The sequence below is a fragment of the Fopius arisanus genome, unplaced genomic scaffold, assembly GCF_000806365.1.
Source record: "Fopius arisanus strain USDA-PBARC FA_bdor unplaced genomic scaffold, ASM80636v1 scaffold00050, whole genome shotgun sequence".
Classification (NCBI taxonomy): domain Eukaryota; kingdom Metazoa; phylum Arthropoda; class Insecta; order Hymenoptera; family Braconidae; genus Fopius; species Fopius arisanus.
In genome coordinates, this window is record NW_011887789.1 from 655,463 (window position 1) to 673,139 (window position 17,677).

General features: G+C 35.5%; 3 protein-coding genes and 1 long non-coding RNA gene across 4 annotated transcripts; 1 reads left to right on the top strand and 3 right to left on the bottom strand.

Moving 5' to 3' along the window:
• Positions 1 to 2,791: 2,791 nt before the first annotated feature.
• Positions 2,792 to 3,636, bottom strand: LOC105267805 (uncharacterized). The gene is made up of 2 exons (XR_892286.1): positions 3,482 to 3,636; positions 2,792 to 3,293 (listed from the first exon to the last, which is right to left on the bottom strand). It is a non-coding gene; the product is annotated as an uncharacterized lncRNA (long non-coding RNA).
• Positions 3,637 to 3,841: 205 nt separating this feature from the next.
• Positions 3,842 to 11,398, top strand: LOC105267806 (Epidermal stripes and patches). Its single transcript, XM_011306912.1, has 11 exons — positions 3,842 to 4,200; positions 6,006 to 6,265; positions 6,701 to 6,954; positions 7,271 to 7,472; positions 7,707 to 7,933; positions 7,997 to 8,168; positions 8,235 to 8,402; positions 8,723 to 8,884; positions 9,017 to 9,157; positions 9,625 to 9,770; positions 10,070 to 11,398. The coding sequence occupies exons 2-11, from the start codon at positions 6,085 to 6,087 to the stop codon at positions 10,442 to 10,444; spliced, it is 2,028 nt and encodes a 675-aa protein (XP_011305214.1). The 5' UTR covers positions 3,842 to 4,200; positions 6,006 to 6,084; the 3' UTR covers positions 10,445 to 11,398.
• A 101-nt stretch (positions 11,399 to 11,499) lies between these two features.
• Positions 11,500 to 13,911, bottom strand: Hs3st-B (Heparan sulfate 3-O sulfotransferase-B). Its single transcript, XM_011306913.1, has 4 exons — positions 13,631 to 13,911; positions 12,881 to 13,461; positions 12,304 to 12,794; positions 11,500 to 12,208 (listed from the first exon to the last, which is right to left on the bottom strand). The coding sequence occupies exons 2-4, from the start codon at positions 13,384 to 13,386 to the stop codon at positions 12,084 to 12,086; spliced, it is 1,122 nt and encodes a 373-aa protein (XP_011305215.1). The 5' UTR covers positions 13,387 to 13,461; positions 13,631 to 13,911; the 3' UTR covers positions 11,500 to 12,083.
• A 277-nt stretch (positions 13,912 to 14,188) lies between these two features.
• LOC105267808 (transmembrane protein 170B) lies at positions 14,189 to 16,685 on the bottom strand. Its single transcript, XM_011306914.1, has 5 exons — positions 16,577 to 16,685; positions 16,219 to 16,468; positions 15,797 to 15,996; positions 15,600 to 15,705; positions 14,189 to 15,437 (listed from the first exon to the last, which is right to left on the bottom strand). Exons 3-5 carry the CDS (start codon positions 15,897 to 15,899, stop codon positions 15,242 to 15,244), a joined length of 405 nt encoding a protein of 134 aa, XP_011305216.1. The 5' UTR covers positions 15,900 to 15,996; positions 16,219 to 16,468; positions 16,577 to 16,685; the 3' UTR covers positions 14,189 to 15,241.
• Between the last annotated feature and the right edge of the window lie 992 nt (positions 16,686 to 17,677).

Here is a 17,677-nt window from a genome sequence, read left to right on the forward strand (position 1 = left end):
TGAATTCATTACGCAACATTAAATGACAGATGATAGCGAAAATGACTGATGATTATCGATGAATGAATTCGACGGCATATATTCGTAGAAAATATGCAGTTGGTCTGTAGTATCACTTGTTTTCGCTATGACCACATGCAATTGGAGATGTATGAAATTTAAGAATCTCCAGCAAAATGTATAATTATCTTGAATAATTACACGCAATTGACAAATCCAAGACAATCCAAGATGTCTAATTCAATTCCCCATTGAAACGACAAATCACCGAGGAGTATCTTTTTCAAGAAAAAGGCGGAAAGTGGATAGAAAAATAATAGAGGAGGTGCTCACGTGCATCAACCTCAGGTGAATGAAAATGAAATGAAAATGAGGAATGTCGTGTGAATGTTGATACATCATGTGACTGGAGATACCGTCCTTCACCAGAAAAAATGGTGAATCCCCACAGTATATTTCCTTGATGTCGACCGAATCAAGGAAATACTTTCCTCGTGACTCTATCTCTATTTGTATCTCAATTGAATCTTTCAATTCTCTTATTTCAGCTAGCGATTCACATCATGTGATAGTTTTAATTACAACCAGTTGACCCTCGTGACAGAAAAGAGCTCTCGGTTGGTTTAATTGGTACGATTTTTCGTTATCCATCTGCAGCATCACGTGCTGCTTGAATCTCGTGACTCAAACGTGAAAACCAGTTTAATTCGCGGACAAGTTGATGTCAACAACCTGATGCTCAAGGATATTCATGTACTAGGGGAAATGGTTAATTAATTATTCATTCAATAGCCCAAATAGTCGGTTGGAGAGTGACAACTCGTCGGATTTATGGAGGAGTTTGTATTGCAATCGGGAATCACATGGTTTGGGTATATCTGTGATTTAGTGCTGATTGCACCGTTAGAAATTATTTGAAATTATTTGAAAGTATTTGAAATTATTTGAAATCATTTGAAATTATTTGAAATTATTTGAAATTATTTGAAATCATTTGAAATTATTTGAAATTATTTGAAATGATCTGAAATTTCAGGGGAAATGCCAGATGTCGAGGGAGCACAATTTTTTTTACGAAATTTATACGGAATATCTGTGGAGATTTCAATAAAAACATTTTTCAATGCCACAACTTCCGGAAATTTCAGCATATCGCGATAATGAGTGAATGAAATACACTTCCGTCTTTTAGGATCAATTATTTCGGATTAATCGTGAAATCTCACCGGAGTAGCAATGTTTATCCGTACCATCACTTGAACGTTTCCTGAAATTAACATTCAACAGAACTCGAGAGAGTTCATTTTCGCGAGTGACATAATCAGTTGGAGTTTCGAAAAATATCGACTGACCGAAAACCGTCGATTTTTTGAAAAAATGTCAAAACACATTTTTCCCTGGAAATTGAATTTTCTACAAAAAAGCTATTCACTGTTTTCACGTGAAATCGCTGGTTTTCGCGAAAAATCGGTGTTCAAGAGCGATTCGGTGTTGGACTTATTTCAATTTACCACTTGACTACTGAATTTTCCGAGAGTCGTCCCCGATACGACAAAACTGATAAAAATATTGCTACCTATTTATGAATAGCCTCGTTGCTGTGATAATTATTTGAAGGATAACATTTTAATGGTACAGTAGATTGCATGCACAAGGATCTCTTCCTGAAGTTATTGGGGAGACAAACATTGAGCACATGCTTTATGGCCAGTTATTACGTACATACAGACGATTGTTAATGAGGAAAACGACAAAGTTATTGTCACCGGCATATTAATAATATTTTTCTCCGGAAAATTGTGTCGGCATGGATTCATGCGCATCGAGAAATGGAAGGTCTTCTGAGGCAGTTGTAAATTTTTTTTCTGGTATTAAAAAATCATCTTCCAGCTTTAAATGACATTACGACTGAGATATCAATAAATTTCAAAGTGTTCTCTCGCGTGGCGTTTGAATTAAAACCAATGGACACGCTCAATAATAATTCAACCGCGATATCCCACAATTCCATTAATAAAGATGGTGCGACTAATCAAGCCACCAAATTTCACGTCCAATTATTCAGACACGAATTCCTCTAGACGTGTGGAAAAGGGGTTTTATGGTGAAGTCGTGTGAGTAAACATCGCTTTGAAAAATAAGTATTCTAGGGCAATTCGTCGTTAATGGGACCAAAAAAAATAAGAACGACAAAATTTCTTGAATGAGATTATCCCACAGCTAACGATGATAAGTAAATATTTACTTGCCCTTCACAAATATTTCAGTTATCGTAATAGAAACTGACAATATCAGATGTTTGCGCTCCGTTTCAATTTGACTTTCTCATTGACAGTAAACTGAGAAAAAACTTATCGCTTCTCTATTATTTACAAAAAAAAAAAATTATGATCTCAATTTTTGGAAAGACTAGAAAATTTTATTGGGACAATTATCATTTTTTTATATAAAAATATTTATCTTGGAATAAAATTGAAATATTACAATCCGGGAAGATGTAATTAATTCCGTAAAATCCGTATTCCATAAATTTTTTAATCTCAAACATTCATCACTTCCTTTAAGTTTAATCACATCTCTGTGAGATTAAATACATCAACGCATGTGTATCAATTGATTAACCATTCCCAGGTAAATTTGCATAAGTCACGAGTTGCTGGCTCAACGATAAACAATTACTTCTTACGCTCTTTGGGTAATTAATGGAGGAATTATGTAATCAGTGTTGGTATTTTATGACTTCATTGTTGATCAACAAAAACTCCTGGCGAAAATAACAAATTCTCCGAGATTATGATTTCATTCAATATTTATTCTTCTGCACACTTGAATTTTTATTAAAAATTACGTCATTTAGAATGATTGGAGGATTTGATACTCGATTTGTTTTTTAAATTATTAAATTCATTGCGAAACCGGTGCCAAAAAAATAAAGCCGAGGTAGGAGACACGCACTGGCTATAAAATCATCAAGGAAAGAAAACGAGGATGAATATTTGAATTTCGAAGGACAACTTTATAGTCCTGGCACCGCAGACTGATGGGCAAAAAATAATATGACAATTGACAGTTGAGAATATTCACTGAATCCCTGAATGTGAAGTTCTTTCTTCTTGGCAGGAGTCAATGAATGCTGCTGAACAATTATCCCTCTGCATTCCTAGGAAAATCCATTACACCTGAATGCACAATTTTTTCGATAAGCACATGATCCCGATGTACCGGTAATTGCAGTCACGTGAAACCTTACACATGAGACTCAACAGGTGTCTGAACTCGTGACTCGTTTCTTGCTACAAAAAAAAACAAAATAATGACTCATTAAACAAGTGAAAACTTAATTGCACCAATGAGTTATAATGAAAGGCATGAAAATGGATTTATCACTTTCCACATTTTTCAAGTGCCATATTCTTGTATGTTAAATCGCTTGCGCTCATTTGTTGAATAATAATTTCATTGTTGAAAATAATTCTCATACTTGAATTTCAAATTGGAGCTGCTGTGGATCACCTAGAGAATTCCGTTAAAAAAAAAGATATTTCAGTCCGATAAAAATTTTATGAAAAAATCCAAAATATATCTTGAAAATTGAATTGCAAAATGAATTTTTTCAGTGTCAGTTGGAACGATAAATTAAGAGTCTAAACCCCAAACTGGGTATGTAAATTCGAGCCTTGGAATTTCTGGGTTCTCATTGGCTTCTTCACCGATGACGTAGACTTCCCCTATAAGTGGGCAAGGGAGTGGGGGATTTTTGGAGGGGATAGAGAATCCTGGGGAAGGGCAAAATGAAGAAGGGGAACTGAGACCGCGTGATAGACACGGAAAATACATTTGCGAATGCGTCGGCATTTATAAACGCTCAACTCAGATTCATGTCGATTCAGTTTCTTTCGATTCACATTCGAATGATCTGTCAATTTTTCATTCCAATCGGTTGTGGCTGATTTATCCAACAATCAGTGAAATTCTAGTGTGCGCGTTACACTCCAGAAGAGCACGGGAATTTTTTTCAAAAATTCTCTGCGAGGTTTTTTTTTTATAACTCTGTTGATAACAGTGCAACTATACACTGGGAGAATTCAATTACTATTTATCGATATTCTCAGGTAATTGAGTGGTTAATTGAACTCATGTATTTATCGGAGGAAGAGACGAGGGAAACGTTCAGGAGTCCTGGGATATAGTGAACCAGAGGTGATTATCATCGCTCTAATTAAATAATTAGTGAAATGCGATCGATGAAAATGTGGGGGAAAGATCGATCCTCATTCAGCAATAACACATGATCGATTGATCGGCTGATCAATTGATAATTCCGTTATCTCCAGAAACTCAGAAATTCTAGATATTAATTCTCCCTTATTTAATAAATAATAACAATAAATAATGGATATTTTAATGACAGAAATCGATGAGAGAATATGAAACCGGCTGACCAATTGCCGACTATTATCACTCGTTATGAATTATCCTTCCTAATATTTGTAAATAATCAACCAAAAATTCATCTCGAAATGGAAGATATTTAAATAAATATTGCGTACTCTTTTTTTAAACAAATTGTGTATGCACGATTTGTATTGCGATAGAACCGGCGATTGGATTCGATTAGCAATTCCGTTTCGAGTGATTGCTTTATTGATCCCTCCGACTAGTACACTATTAAAAGAAACAAATAAACTATATCAATTGTCGTATTAATGTTACTCAAGGGTACGCCACATTGGCGTTAACAAAATAACAAGTGAATAAATATCCTGGTGTTCTCGTTGTGATTGAATTTTTTTAGGATGGAGGGGCATAAAATTTGAAAGTTATGAAACGAAATGATCATTGCGTAAAGGAGTGCATGAAGATGTACTCGTATTTCTAAAATTTTATTTGATATATTCACTCACGTAATCGCCCCGACGATTTTACCCGAAAATGTGACAACAATTGGAGTAATTACGCTTATGTTAATTGGGAGAAAAGATGACACGGTGGAATGTCCAGTCATTTTTTGTTTTTCAGCTCAATTAATTATTCTATTTACTCTACGTCATTGCTTTTAGATAAGGCTTTATTTTCCGAGTCACGTGCTGATAAGTGTGTCATTAACTGGAGGTGTGATATTTTCTTTTATTCGTGGACTAATTGATGGGATTAATTGAGGATTTGTCCGGGTGTGGATGAAACATCAAGGGATTTATTTTGAAAGTGTTTTATAAATGTTTTAGGGTCCAACGGTTGATGCGGATTTATTTATTCCAAGGAACTCTCGGGAAGTTCTCGAATATTCGGGAAATGTTTTTCGTCCGCAGGATCAAAAGTTCAATTACAAAATTTTCACAGGCGGAACGGAAAATTAATTTTCTGACGCTTACATCGATTTTTCAAGGAAATCAATTGAAAATAAAAAAACGGGAATTCAATTCTTGATGCGAATTTAAAATCAGGGACTGCTCCACTTGGATGTCCTCAGGGATAACATATGAAATGCATTCCACTAATTATTTTTTGCTCCATTAACGGTCATAGATTAACGGGGAAAGAGAAAGTCTTGAAAAAAAAAAGAGTTTATTGCCAGAGAAATGGAGACGCGCAGTTGTAAATCGCAGTGCATGTAGTCTATTCATTCGTATCAGAATGAACGATCGTGTAATTTATTGTGCCGATAGTTGATCGATGCATTTCCACAAGGTCATTGAATTGCGATTTTATTTTTTTCGGAATGATCAATTTTTTTGCGAATTTCTCAGCGATTCAATTAATTTAATTAATTAACTGAAAAAAACGCGGGAGATAACGAGAACAATTGACTCGTCATTACCTTCGTAATTAGAATCATGAAGGAATGCGGAATACCTCCTCAATCGATGTGCATGACTTTTTATAAATTTCATGGAGAATCCCGGGATTATCGGTTTTTCACTTGTGATTTGTAGCGACAAAAAATGCAAATAACAAAGCTATTGACGTTTCTGGTGATTAACTGAATGCCCAATGATTTTTCACAGGGGGAAGGGATGTAAAATCTTAGCAGCACATATTGGTAAGAACGAAGAGGACAGTAGTTGTAGAAGACAACTGTCAACAATGAGAAACGGCAAGAGTGTCAATATGACTGTCACTGACAAGTCAATCAGCGGTTACGTGAATCAGGGAATGCATGGCTCTCAGGAAAATCTTGATCTCCATAATTCGAATAATTCACAGGTCTTGAGGAATTCCAGCGATCAAACAAATTCTGACATGCAGGGCTCCTTCGATTTCATTTGTAAGTTTTTTTTTTCCTATTTTTATTGAAAAATCGTTAATTCTGGAGTGAGATTTCGACCTGGGATAAATTTTTTGCGAATATCTCCGGATTGAAGAAGCATACCGAATTTTTCATACAAATATTTTTTATACATAAAAATGAGAGCTAGAGAAATGGTGTCTATGAAAAAATCGTTATCTCCCTTCGATTTCGGGATATCGGCTGAAAATCGGCCTCGAAAAAAATCCACTTATCCTAGTTTACCATTTATTTATCAATATGATAATGTCATTCAACTTATTTATCGGCATACTATGAGGATATCCGAAAAGTGAGTGCAATTGCAATAAATTGATACGGTGGGAATAATTTCTCTTGATTCAACACCTGTTTCCATTCAATTTTCGTGCGAATTCCGATAAAAAAAAATGATAAAACCAATTTTAAAATCAGTGGTGGAGGAACCAGGAGATGACGAGGTGAAGCAAAAAGATAGTGTCTTCAAATCGGCGTTTCAGTACGCGGGACATCGACTGAAATCGGTATGCACCAAGAAGATGCTCTACAAAAGATTACCAGTGCTCAATTGGCTGCCCAAATACAACGGAGATGATGCAATCGGTGATATCGTTGCTGGTATCACTGTTGGACTCACTGTCATACCTCAATCGTTGGCCTATTCAAATGTCGCGGGATTACCTCCTCAGGTAATTGACATTGCTTTCATTACTATCTTATCAGGATTTCTCCGTACTCTCATCGTTGTAAAAAAAATCACCGAATGATGAATGAGAAAAGACCGAGAGCCCATTCTCCAGAGATGATCGAGCACCAATTGAGACATGTTTATAATTAATTATTAATCATTATTTATTAATTATGCATTACGTATTAATTTTGCATTTTCACACTCGGAAGGGAATTTTTAATGAATTTTCAACGAATTTGGATGGATGTTCAATAAAAATAAAATAATCATGGCTTTTCGAATATTTATTGTAACAATGATATTTCGATTTGCAGTATGGACTGTACGGTAGCTTTTTGGGCTGCATTATCTACATAATATTCGGGTCTTGCAAGGACATACCATTCGGTCCCACGGCGATAGTCTCATTACTCACGTATCAAGCAGTTGCTCAACTTGAGGAAAAAGTTTTGCATGCGATACTTCTCTGTTTCCTGTGTGGAGTCGTCCAGCTATTTATGGGCGTATTTGGCCTAGGTAAATCATGCTTAATGCGGAGTAAAAAAAAAATAAGATTAGGAATTCTCCAACAATTTATGGACAATCTCGTTAATTATCCGTGACGAATCCCCAGAGTATGAACATTTCGTTTCAGACTCTGAGTGGTATTTTGAAAATATTCATTATTCCTAGGAGGAAATTATCATATTGCACGTGACAACTGGCTTGTTATATATAACTTTGTATATATTTATTCTTGAATAAATGCAGGATTTCTCATCGACTTTGTGTCTGGACCAGTCAGCTCGGGATTTACCTCGGCTGTCGCGTTGATTATCGTCAGCACGCAGATTAAAGACATTCTTGGAATTCCAGCAAAAGGTGCAACATTCATACAATTGTGGAAAAGTTTGTCTGAGAGTATGAGAACACATGGGATTCAACCGTGGGACACTGTACTCGGCTGTTGTTGCATTGCTTTACTTCTTCTCCTCAGGGTAATTATTAATGAGAATTTTAATGAGAGAAAAAAATGAAATTATCTTTATGATAATTATCAGGTAGTGGCATCGACAAGAATTGGTCCAGAGGATGATGACCTCAGAACCCGACGTCACAGAATATTAACAAAAATTATGTGGCTAGCTGGAACATCTCGGAATGCCATTCTCGTTATTTTGTGTGGCCTTTTAGGGTTCTGGTTCTCTGATAATTCCCCTTTAAAATTAATTGGTGAGCAACAATATATAATAAATGAAATTTAATTGAAAGCAATAATTTTTATGAGCTCGGTTCTAGGACCTATACCCAGTGGAATGCCAATAGTTCAATTACCACCATTTGGCTATACCAGAGAAGACAACACAACAGTTTCGTTCTTCGACATGTGTTCGAATTTGGGAAGTGGATTACTCGTACTGCCACTGATTGCGTTGATGGAAGACGTCGCAATTTGCAAAGCCTTCGGTAAATATCAGCCCAATGAGCACATCCACTTGAATTTTATTGAAAAATCTATCCCGTCCTCGAGGAAATTTTTCATTAAAAAAAAATCCTCACGTCAAATAAATAATCGTTTGAGTTGGATAAATTCTTTTTGTTATAATTAAGTTGTTTTCATTGGAATAACTGGACAATTCTGACTCTTTCGTAACAACTTGTTGGGAATAGATGTCAAATAAATATTTCTAATTGATTGAAATGACATTTTTGTGTGATGTACGCTTGGTATTATCATAGTTGAAAATTGTTTAGCTGATTATTGGATTGGTCGGTTGATTATTCAGGAAATGGAAAATCCGTGGATGCTACTCAGGAATTAATAGCGATAGGAATAGCGAACATCGGGAGCTCATTCGTTCAGGCATTTCCGGGGACTGGATCGCTCAGCAGGAGTGCCGTCAATAATGCATCGGGTGTTCGAACACCATTCGGTGGACTTTACACAGGTAAATCATAAAAATCAATCAATTCCCTCCAACCCAATAATTTCCATTCTATTTTATTATTTTTTTCATGGATTATTCTCTGATGCTCTTTACGACACATTCTACTACTTCTACTTTTTTTTCCCTCTACAGGCATTCTGGTCATTCTGGCGCTATTATTTTTTACACCATATTTTTACTACATACCAAAGGCATGCTTGGCAGCAATAATAATAGCGGCAGTTATCTTTATGGTTGAAGTCAAAGTGATAAAGCCCATGTGGAGGACGAAAAGTGAGTGAGATCTTGTCAAAAATGTTTAATCCGCGAACTGAAAGCATTTCTTCCCCAGAAATTCTTCAACGTAAAATCGTTATGATCGTTATGTATGAGAATTAATTATACAAGAGCATGTAATCAGTAGTAAGCGTACAAGGTGTACGACCCTATCAATAAACATGTAAATTATACAAAGGTATTTCACATGGAGGGGGAGAGTCACGCGCTCCATGTTCAAATATCAAATGCACGTGATAAAAAAGTGTGACACTTGCATCAACATGATTACCTTGAGACATGGTGCAATTATTCAGCAAAATTGCACTAGACGTGTCATTAACGAGAAGATTACGATTTCTTTGACGCTGCTAATGAATAATTTTATCTCAATAAAAATTCAGTTTATTCAGGTTGATAAATTGACATTTCCTACTTTAAGAAGAAAATAAATTAACAACAATTGGCTTTTTTATTTGCCATAGAGACGGACTTGGTGCCAGGTATCGCCACATTTGTAGCATGTCTAGTGCTCCAATTAGAAATCGGTATTCTCGTTGGAATTGGTCTAAATGTGTTGTTCATCCTGTACCACGCAGCGAGGCCGAAGATTTCCTTAGAAAAATTACGAGTGAGTATAATCTCCGTATTATCTCTCAAGCAATTACGATGAAAACAATTGTTATTGAACGATTATCGCTCGCTATTTCAATTTTCTAGTTATTTCCATTAAATTCCACTAAATGCAGTCGAGAAATCGTTTTTTTCCTTTCGAAATGTTTTTGCAACAGATCCATTGAATTTTATTGTTTCTTCATTGATATTGAGTTGAATAAATTTGATATATTGATGCAAATTATGAAAATAAGATCAGATTTATTAGTTCAATGGTTTATTCATGATTTACTCATGATTTATTAATGATTTCAGAGTTGCTGTGGCGTCGAGTATCTTATGTTGACGCCTGATCGTTGTCTTATCTTTCCGTCAGTCGATTACGTTAGAAATTTGGTGACAAAATATAGTCATCGTGTGGGTAATTCTGTAACACCAGTGGTAATTGATTGCTCTCACATTTATGGGGCTGATTACACAGCCGCTATTGTCATCGAAACATTGACGAAGGATTTTGCTGCGAGAAAACAGCCCCTTTTTTTTTACAACCTCAAGCCATCGGTTTACGCTGTTTTCGAGGGAGTCGAGCCATCCCATTTAATTGTTTATTATACACAAGAGGCTCTCGATGATCTTCTCAAGGAAAGGGGCTACCTCAAGCCGATAAAGAGCAATCCATCGATCGCGTGAAAAAAAAATTCTCGTCCTTTAAATTTGTACATAATATTCCATAATTACGATTGCGGTATTCATGATCAAACAGTTTTATTGATCAATCACGAATAATTATGGATGCAGTGGCCTTGAGAATGCAGTGAGATGTTTAATCATTCGTTATCTCGTATTTCTACGTGAAATACCGTCAGCATTGTTTAATTGTAGGAATCAATTACGAGGGAGCAATGGGATTGAGAGGAGTTTTAAGTTTTTTAAATGTCGATTTATCTCTTAAACTGTTGGATTTAGGGGGAAATGTGGGATAATGTTTTTTGGCCAGAATTTAATCTGCTATGAGAAAGTTATTTAGTGTTTTTTGTCTTAGACCGGTAGTATTCGAGATAAATGGGAATTAGAGGGAAGTGGCACTGGAAATTATGATATTGACACAAATTCGGTGATTATTGACGTTTGGATAATGAAATACTTCCCCTTTTTTTGAAACTGGCTCAACTTGTTAATCGTGAGTATGGAGTTGAAGTTTAAGTGTCGGCTCTGTGATTAGTATTTAACGAAATGATGAGAAAATTGTCATTTATGCACGCAGTATTTATTTGAAGATATCAGAGTAGATAGTCGTAGGGGACGTTGTTACAGAATATATATTAGTCCGTGTCCTCGTAATGCCATGTACATCCATTAATTGTTAATTCATTAATCAATAATAATTTTACTCTACAGATACTTAGAGGACGTTTATTAACTCTAGAAAGTTTAATAGAAAGATCTCGTCATTTCTATTGAGTTTTTCTATTAAATTTTCTCACGCGCTGATATTTTCTCAGTAGTAAATTCGTAGATACATTCAGTACTCAAAAATACTGTGATAATTTTGTAAAAAGGGAAATAAACTGTGGGAAAATTAAGAGAACGGGGAGATAAGGCCGCATATTCTGTTGACAGAAATATATATATTTCCAAAAACTACAATTTGTGTAATACTGATATTTATTAATGGTTTACCCAAATTTATATGCATCAGTCTATTCGATATTGCTATAGCTTTCATTCGAATTCGTTAACTCGAAAATTTCTTACACCTATTTGCATTGTTATGGGTATTTACAACTTCTATCCGTGAATATTTACAATAACAATTTTGTACATGTAGTCACTGTGAATTGAGCAAAAGCGTGCAGTTTTTCTTCTCTCGTTACTCGATTTTACTTCGATTTCTTATGATATGATTTACTTTACAGTATTCTATAGCTTTTTCTTTTTTATTTTCCCCCCTTTAAGTATAATTCAGGGATAAATAAATGGAATAATTGGTATCAATGCGATCATTTTGCTAAAGATGATCCAGTGAAATTATTAATAAGCGAAAAATTCAGTAACGAAATAGCAGAGGTAAAAGAGGTGAAGATTTTCGAAAATATCTCCGAAAGGGAGGCTGATACAAAAATTTTTGTAAAAAATTTTTTCACAGCTCTTGATCAGCTCTGCAGGAAAGGTTTCTATGAAAATTTTATCATCTGCGTTTGTTACGAAGATATTTACGAAAAACTCAAGAGGTGGGTGGACTCTGTTTTTCACATTTCGCTACAAAATTAATCTCTTTGGATAATCTAGGATATGTTAAGGGCATTTACTCATTAATTTGGATAACTCATTAGGTCCACTCGAAGTTGATGCCTGTCAGCTGATAGAATCGTTGATTAAAAGGCCTGTAAAAATCTCGAAGCCGTTCGATTGCTGTTGGCTCGATGCGAGGATGACTCCGACCTTTGGTTTTCCCTTAAAAATACGCGAATTCAATTTTGTATGCATCAAGACAATTATCAGAACAAATAAATCATGTATTTTCGAATGGATTATTTTTTCTCTCATACCTAGACAATGTGGCGCGGCGTTTTGTTCAGATTTCATCAAGCAAGGAAAGCCCTTGGTTGAATTGAAGTAAAAATGTTTCTCTGAAATGACTCGTTTGAGCCCCAGAAAATCCTGAACTCTCGTGATTTCAAAAACAGGATCAGCAATTAATCTCTCTCCAGACACAAAGAGCAATTGAGAAAGGGGAAAATACTGCAGCCACCGCTCTAGATATCGAGCGTAAACGCCAATTCTCAGTGGAGCCCAGTTGGTGTCGACGATCTGAGATCCATTTATAAAGGCTCTCTCCTCAAATTTCGGTAGAGTCAGACGTTTACTTTTCACTTGAGTATAGTCTGAGATGGCCCTTGTCACTGGGTCTCGCACCACGACGATGAGCTTTGTCCCTGGATTCATGAGCTGAACCCTTCTCGGCGCTTCTGCTGTTATAAAATATGAGGGAGTCTTTTCCATCGTCAGCTGACCCTCCAAAGTCGGTGGCATTCGATGTCTACCATTCATTAAAAATGACCAAGATAATCAAATACACATTATATTAATTTATTGGGTTATTTAGTAGTCTCCAATCGTTCTTACCTGTACCAGTGAAATCCCTTGGGATAATGATGATCAAAAAAATGAACTTCAGAGCCAGCAGCCCTGATATCGGGGTGAAGTCTCAAAAATTCCAAAAGTGCTCTCGTCCCACCTTTCTTCACTCCGATAATCAGAGCACTCGGTAATTGTCTAGTTGGTATGAGCCCCTGCTGCTTGAGAATTTGGTATTTAGGTGATACATCGATTCCATCGGTCAAACTATCGTTATTAGTCCACAACGGCACGAGTTGCACTTTACTCGTCACATTGACAACTTCTGCATTGAGAACTTCATTGAGTGGAATTTCCTCGACCTTGATCTCCTCGATTGTCCGCTTCAAGTGAATTTCCTGAAATCCAGTCAGGCGTATTCTCTGGAGAGTTATTTTTCGGGTGATACCTCCAAACAGGCATGAATTATCGTTCAATATTATCCACGCAAGGATCAGGAGAAAACAGATGATAAGAATTAATTTCTTTATCAAAGATCCTCTTCTCAATTCCATCTCGAACAATCCGATTTATTGCTCACTGATGCTGGCAATTGGTACAGATTATTTCAGCTGATGACGAATGACTATCTGTAATCAAAATATAAAAATGGAAATGGGAGGAATATATCGAGAAAACAGAGTGATATCCTCAGAAAATTAATTCAATGAGTAAAAATATAAAAATAGTCCATACTCTGAAAATTCTGTTGAATTTCGATTAAATTTTCGATTATTTTTTAATTGAGAGTTGACTTACTGCACATTTTTGGTCGCGAGATCCAGTTACTGTGAATATTAACTTCGTCAGGGGACGGACATCAACTCGAGATATTTATTCCCAGGATATTTGCGGTACCAGAGCGATATAATCGATACTGCCGGAAGAGTGCGACGATTCGAGGGAATGGGGATTAATTAGTATCACAACATTCTCGATTGTATGTCAATATCTCGGGAAATTAGCTCAGTCACATATCACCGTCTCTTGAATATTGCTTGTGCCTTCGAGTTGGGCATTTTTTCAGGATTTTTTGCCAGGTCCAGTCTACCTCGAGGTATTTTTTACGCTCTGGACGCTTGCGCACGTGAAAATTCATTTTTCGAGCCGATCTTCCAGGAATTTGACCGAGTGAACTTTAACTTTTTGTGGAGAAAACGAGGAAAAATATATGAGCAATGAAGTTTTCATAATGAAATTTGTAAATGAAAAGAAAATCATGAGGGAAAATTGAAAATTATCTAATAAAGATCTCTTGAGAAGACTATTTTATTTCATCCAGCGAACGAAACAGTTCTTACAATTTTTTGTCTCGTTAATAACCATCTCATTTATTTCTCATATTTAAAAACTGGCTATCGTGGTATATACATATACATATGCATCTAATGAAGTCATTGGTGATTTTATACATCGGTTTCACCACATTAATCCAACGAATATCGACTTTATATACATTACGTTTACATATTTCATGTTGTGGACACAATTACGAGGTAAGAAGGATGGTACAATTGTTCGGACTCAATATTCTGATATCACGGATGAAAAATTTCATAAAAAAACCCAACGAACTCGATAGAAAAGTCTATTGGATTTCTATTGCATTTTTATTACTGGATATTTCAGTAGAATCAGTCGAAAAAAGAAGAAGAAAGTGTAATAGAAATGAAAGGGAATTTTGTAATGAATTGGTTGGAGTTTATATAAAATATTTTCATCCGTGGCTCTTCACTTTATCCTCCATATATTCAGATCATGCGAGATCCTACGAATTTACAAGCATTCTGCTACTTTAGTCTGGAAAAAACTTTGTACGAATATTGACGATTCATATAAGGGAAAAACATCGTTATGTTTTTTTTCTTTTGTTTGTACAGTTAGACGGAAATTTTATGCAGTTAAGATGACCGAAAAGCATCGAATGATGAATTATTTTTTTTCTCCTTCCGATCAATGAAATAATTGTTAAGTTAAACTCTTTCGTTCGTATTTTAAAATTGAATTTGAAGTACTGCAGCCAGTGGGGATTACGATTTTTTAACGAGAAAGAAGACTCAATAAAGAATTCGAACGATTTGATAAAATAGAATATGGTAAAAATCACTCAACATGAAAATGCGTGACATCGAATGGGCGTAACCTCAAATTGAGCAAAACGCAGGCTAGGGATAATAAATGAGGAATGAATATAAAAATTAACTGATTCACATCATCACTGGATGCAGTCATAAATTGATGAACTAGGTTGAAGGAATGTCGACTGACAAATCAGCTGGAGATGATCGACCATTTTCAAGATTTACAGTTGCTGTAATTAATCATTAATGCTGCACTCTTGTTTCGATTTTTTTCAATGCACTGGAGGATCTACAGAGTTGCCAGGATTCTCGTGAAACCGATGCAGCCGGCCAAAACCGTTTGTCCAATTCCCCAGAAAAGTGCATACAGCGGTGGCATTTGATAGCTCGATGCACGATAGACAAATGCGACTGTTGCTGAGTTTAGAACGCCAGACGTGAGTGGCAGTAGAAATCCCATTATTAGAATCAATAATGGAAAGAATCTAAACAAAATAATTAAAGACTTATCTAAAATTTTACGCAGAAATAGTTATTACAAATGAATAAATTTGTTTCAATGGAAATTACTTCATATTATAAAAGAAGGATTTATTTTATTCAAATCAATAAATTGTTTGAATGTATTTGAGTTAATTTCAACTTACTTTCCATATTTATGTTTTCTCAATGTTGCAAAACAAATTGCTGCTGCAATTGTGTGTACAAATATCGATGAGAATAACGCCCACAAGAATATTTGATACCACATCTCTGATGATGAAAAAATATTTAATTAAATATTGATATTGTACTGGTGTTTACACACGTGGCATTTGGGTAATGAATTTTTTGTTGATCTTACCAGCAAACGAAGTGAGCGGTGTATAGAAGGCGCTAACCTGGTTTTGGCCTCTTGCACTTGCAATGTGCTGCAGTGCTGTACTGCTTAATTGTACATTGGACATTGTTATTACTCAATGTCACCGTACAAAGGCTCCTAGAGCCTTTTCCGTTTTGAAGGAGCATTCGTTGCTGTGCCACTTGAAGAGTAATAAAGATACTCTGTAATTGAAGCGTACTGATTAAATTTAATAGACAACCCTCGGCTTTCTCTGAGGAATTTCATTGAATTTCCATTGGAATTCTATGAAAATTATTATGACTTTTTATTAGAATTCTACAAAAAAATTCTACTCATTTTTTCGGAGAAATCGATTGAAAATTGCGTGAGAATATAAAGTGGATAGAAATTTATTGACAGATAGCAAATGAAAAAATTGTCACCGTTTTGTTTCACTTGGCATTCCAAAACTGCAGCAGCAGTCATCAAAATCGATTGTTCAACCTCTCGATGATTTTGACATATTGAAAATTTTCTCGTGACGTCAAAAATTAATGAACCTTCGGCAGCTGAAAATGAGTCACATCCAAGACTAATATCCAATCACCTGCTGTCAATATCCCGGAGATAATTTTATTGTAGGTTTCTCCACCCGACGAGTATATACTTTTAAATTTCTGCAGACTTCCCCAACTAGAACATCACAATTGAAATATATAGTATTAAGGATAAAAATAGTTAACATTCTTGGACGTTCAAAGAAAAATCAGCAATGGAGAAATGAGAGCTACGATAACCTACAATTCAAAGGGGAAAATCAGGAAAAATCTTCCGACAAAAACCACTGAAATCCACGCGTGCGCTGTAAATTGGAAAAGGTGCGCAACCGTGGAGAAAAAAAAAGTATCGATACATCCAAAGAGGATTGACTAAAGTAGAGGATCAGTTCTGGGGATTTGAGTGACCCCAGTGGCATCGTAGTACTGCACCCCAAGAGAGGGAGGGCGCCAAACGCAATGCGGGGGTGTTTTTTTTATTAACCAAGTTTTTATTGCAATGCTGGGGTGTCCATCAAGTCGACGGGGTGAATTTTATTTTCTGCGGTATGAATGCTTTTTGTTTTTAATTGTTTAACTGAAATTTAGCCGGCTGTAGAACGAGCGGAAGGGGGAAACCACATCTTGTGGAATTTCAATGGAAAAAATTATTCAATATATTGAAGATATACCACTAATGAAATTATAATTTCATAATGAGCGCGTTGTCTAATTGGCGACACGCTTGACTGGCACGCGGACCGCTTGGGTTCGATACCAGCATTAATCATTTTTTTTTTTCAAAATAATTCCAATTTTTTTTTTTTTATGAATGGCTAATCAATGGAAATAACCTTTAAAAACTGAATTTTTGAAAATCGAGAAGATATCCAGCGAAATTGACAAATTTGGAATTTTTTAAAAAGAGACTTTTGCAAAATATATATGCCTAATGAATTTTTATTATTGAAATAATGCGTTGTCCTAGCGGTAACGTGCTTGCCTACCACGCCAACGGCCCGGGTTCGATTCCGGCATCATTCAATTTTTTTTTTTTCATAATAATTCCAATTTTTTTTTGTTAATGGCAAATCAATCGAATTATTGTTTAAAAACTGAATACCTACTCGATTGTCATGCTCCCCTGATACTTTTTCTAAAATTTCGAATTTTTCACTTTCAGTGAAAATTTCAGTGAATAACTCCTCGATTGTCATGTTACCCTGATACTTTTTGTAAAATTTCGAATTTTTCACTTTCACTGAAAATTTCAGTGAATAACTCCTCGATTGTCATGTTACCCTGATACTTTTTCTAAAATTTCGAATTTTTCACTTTCAGTGAAAATTTCAGTGAATAGCTCCTC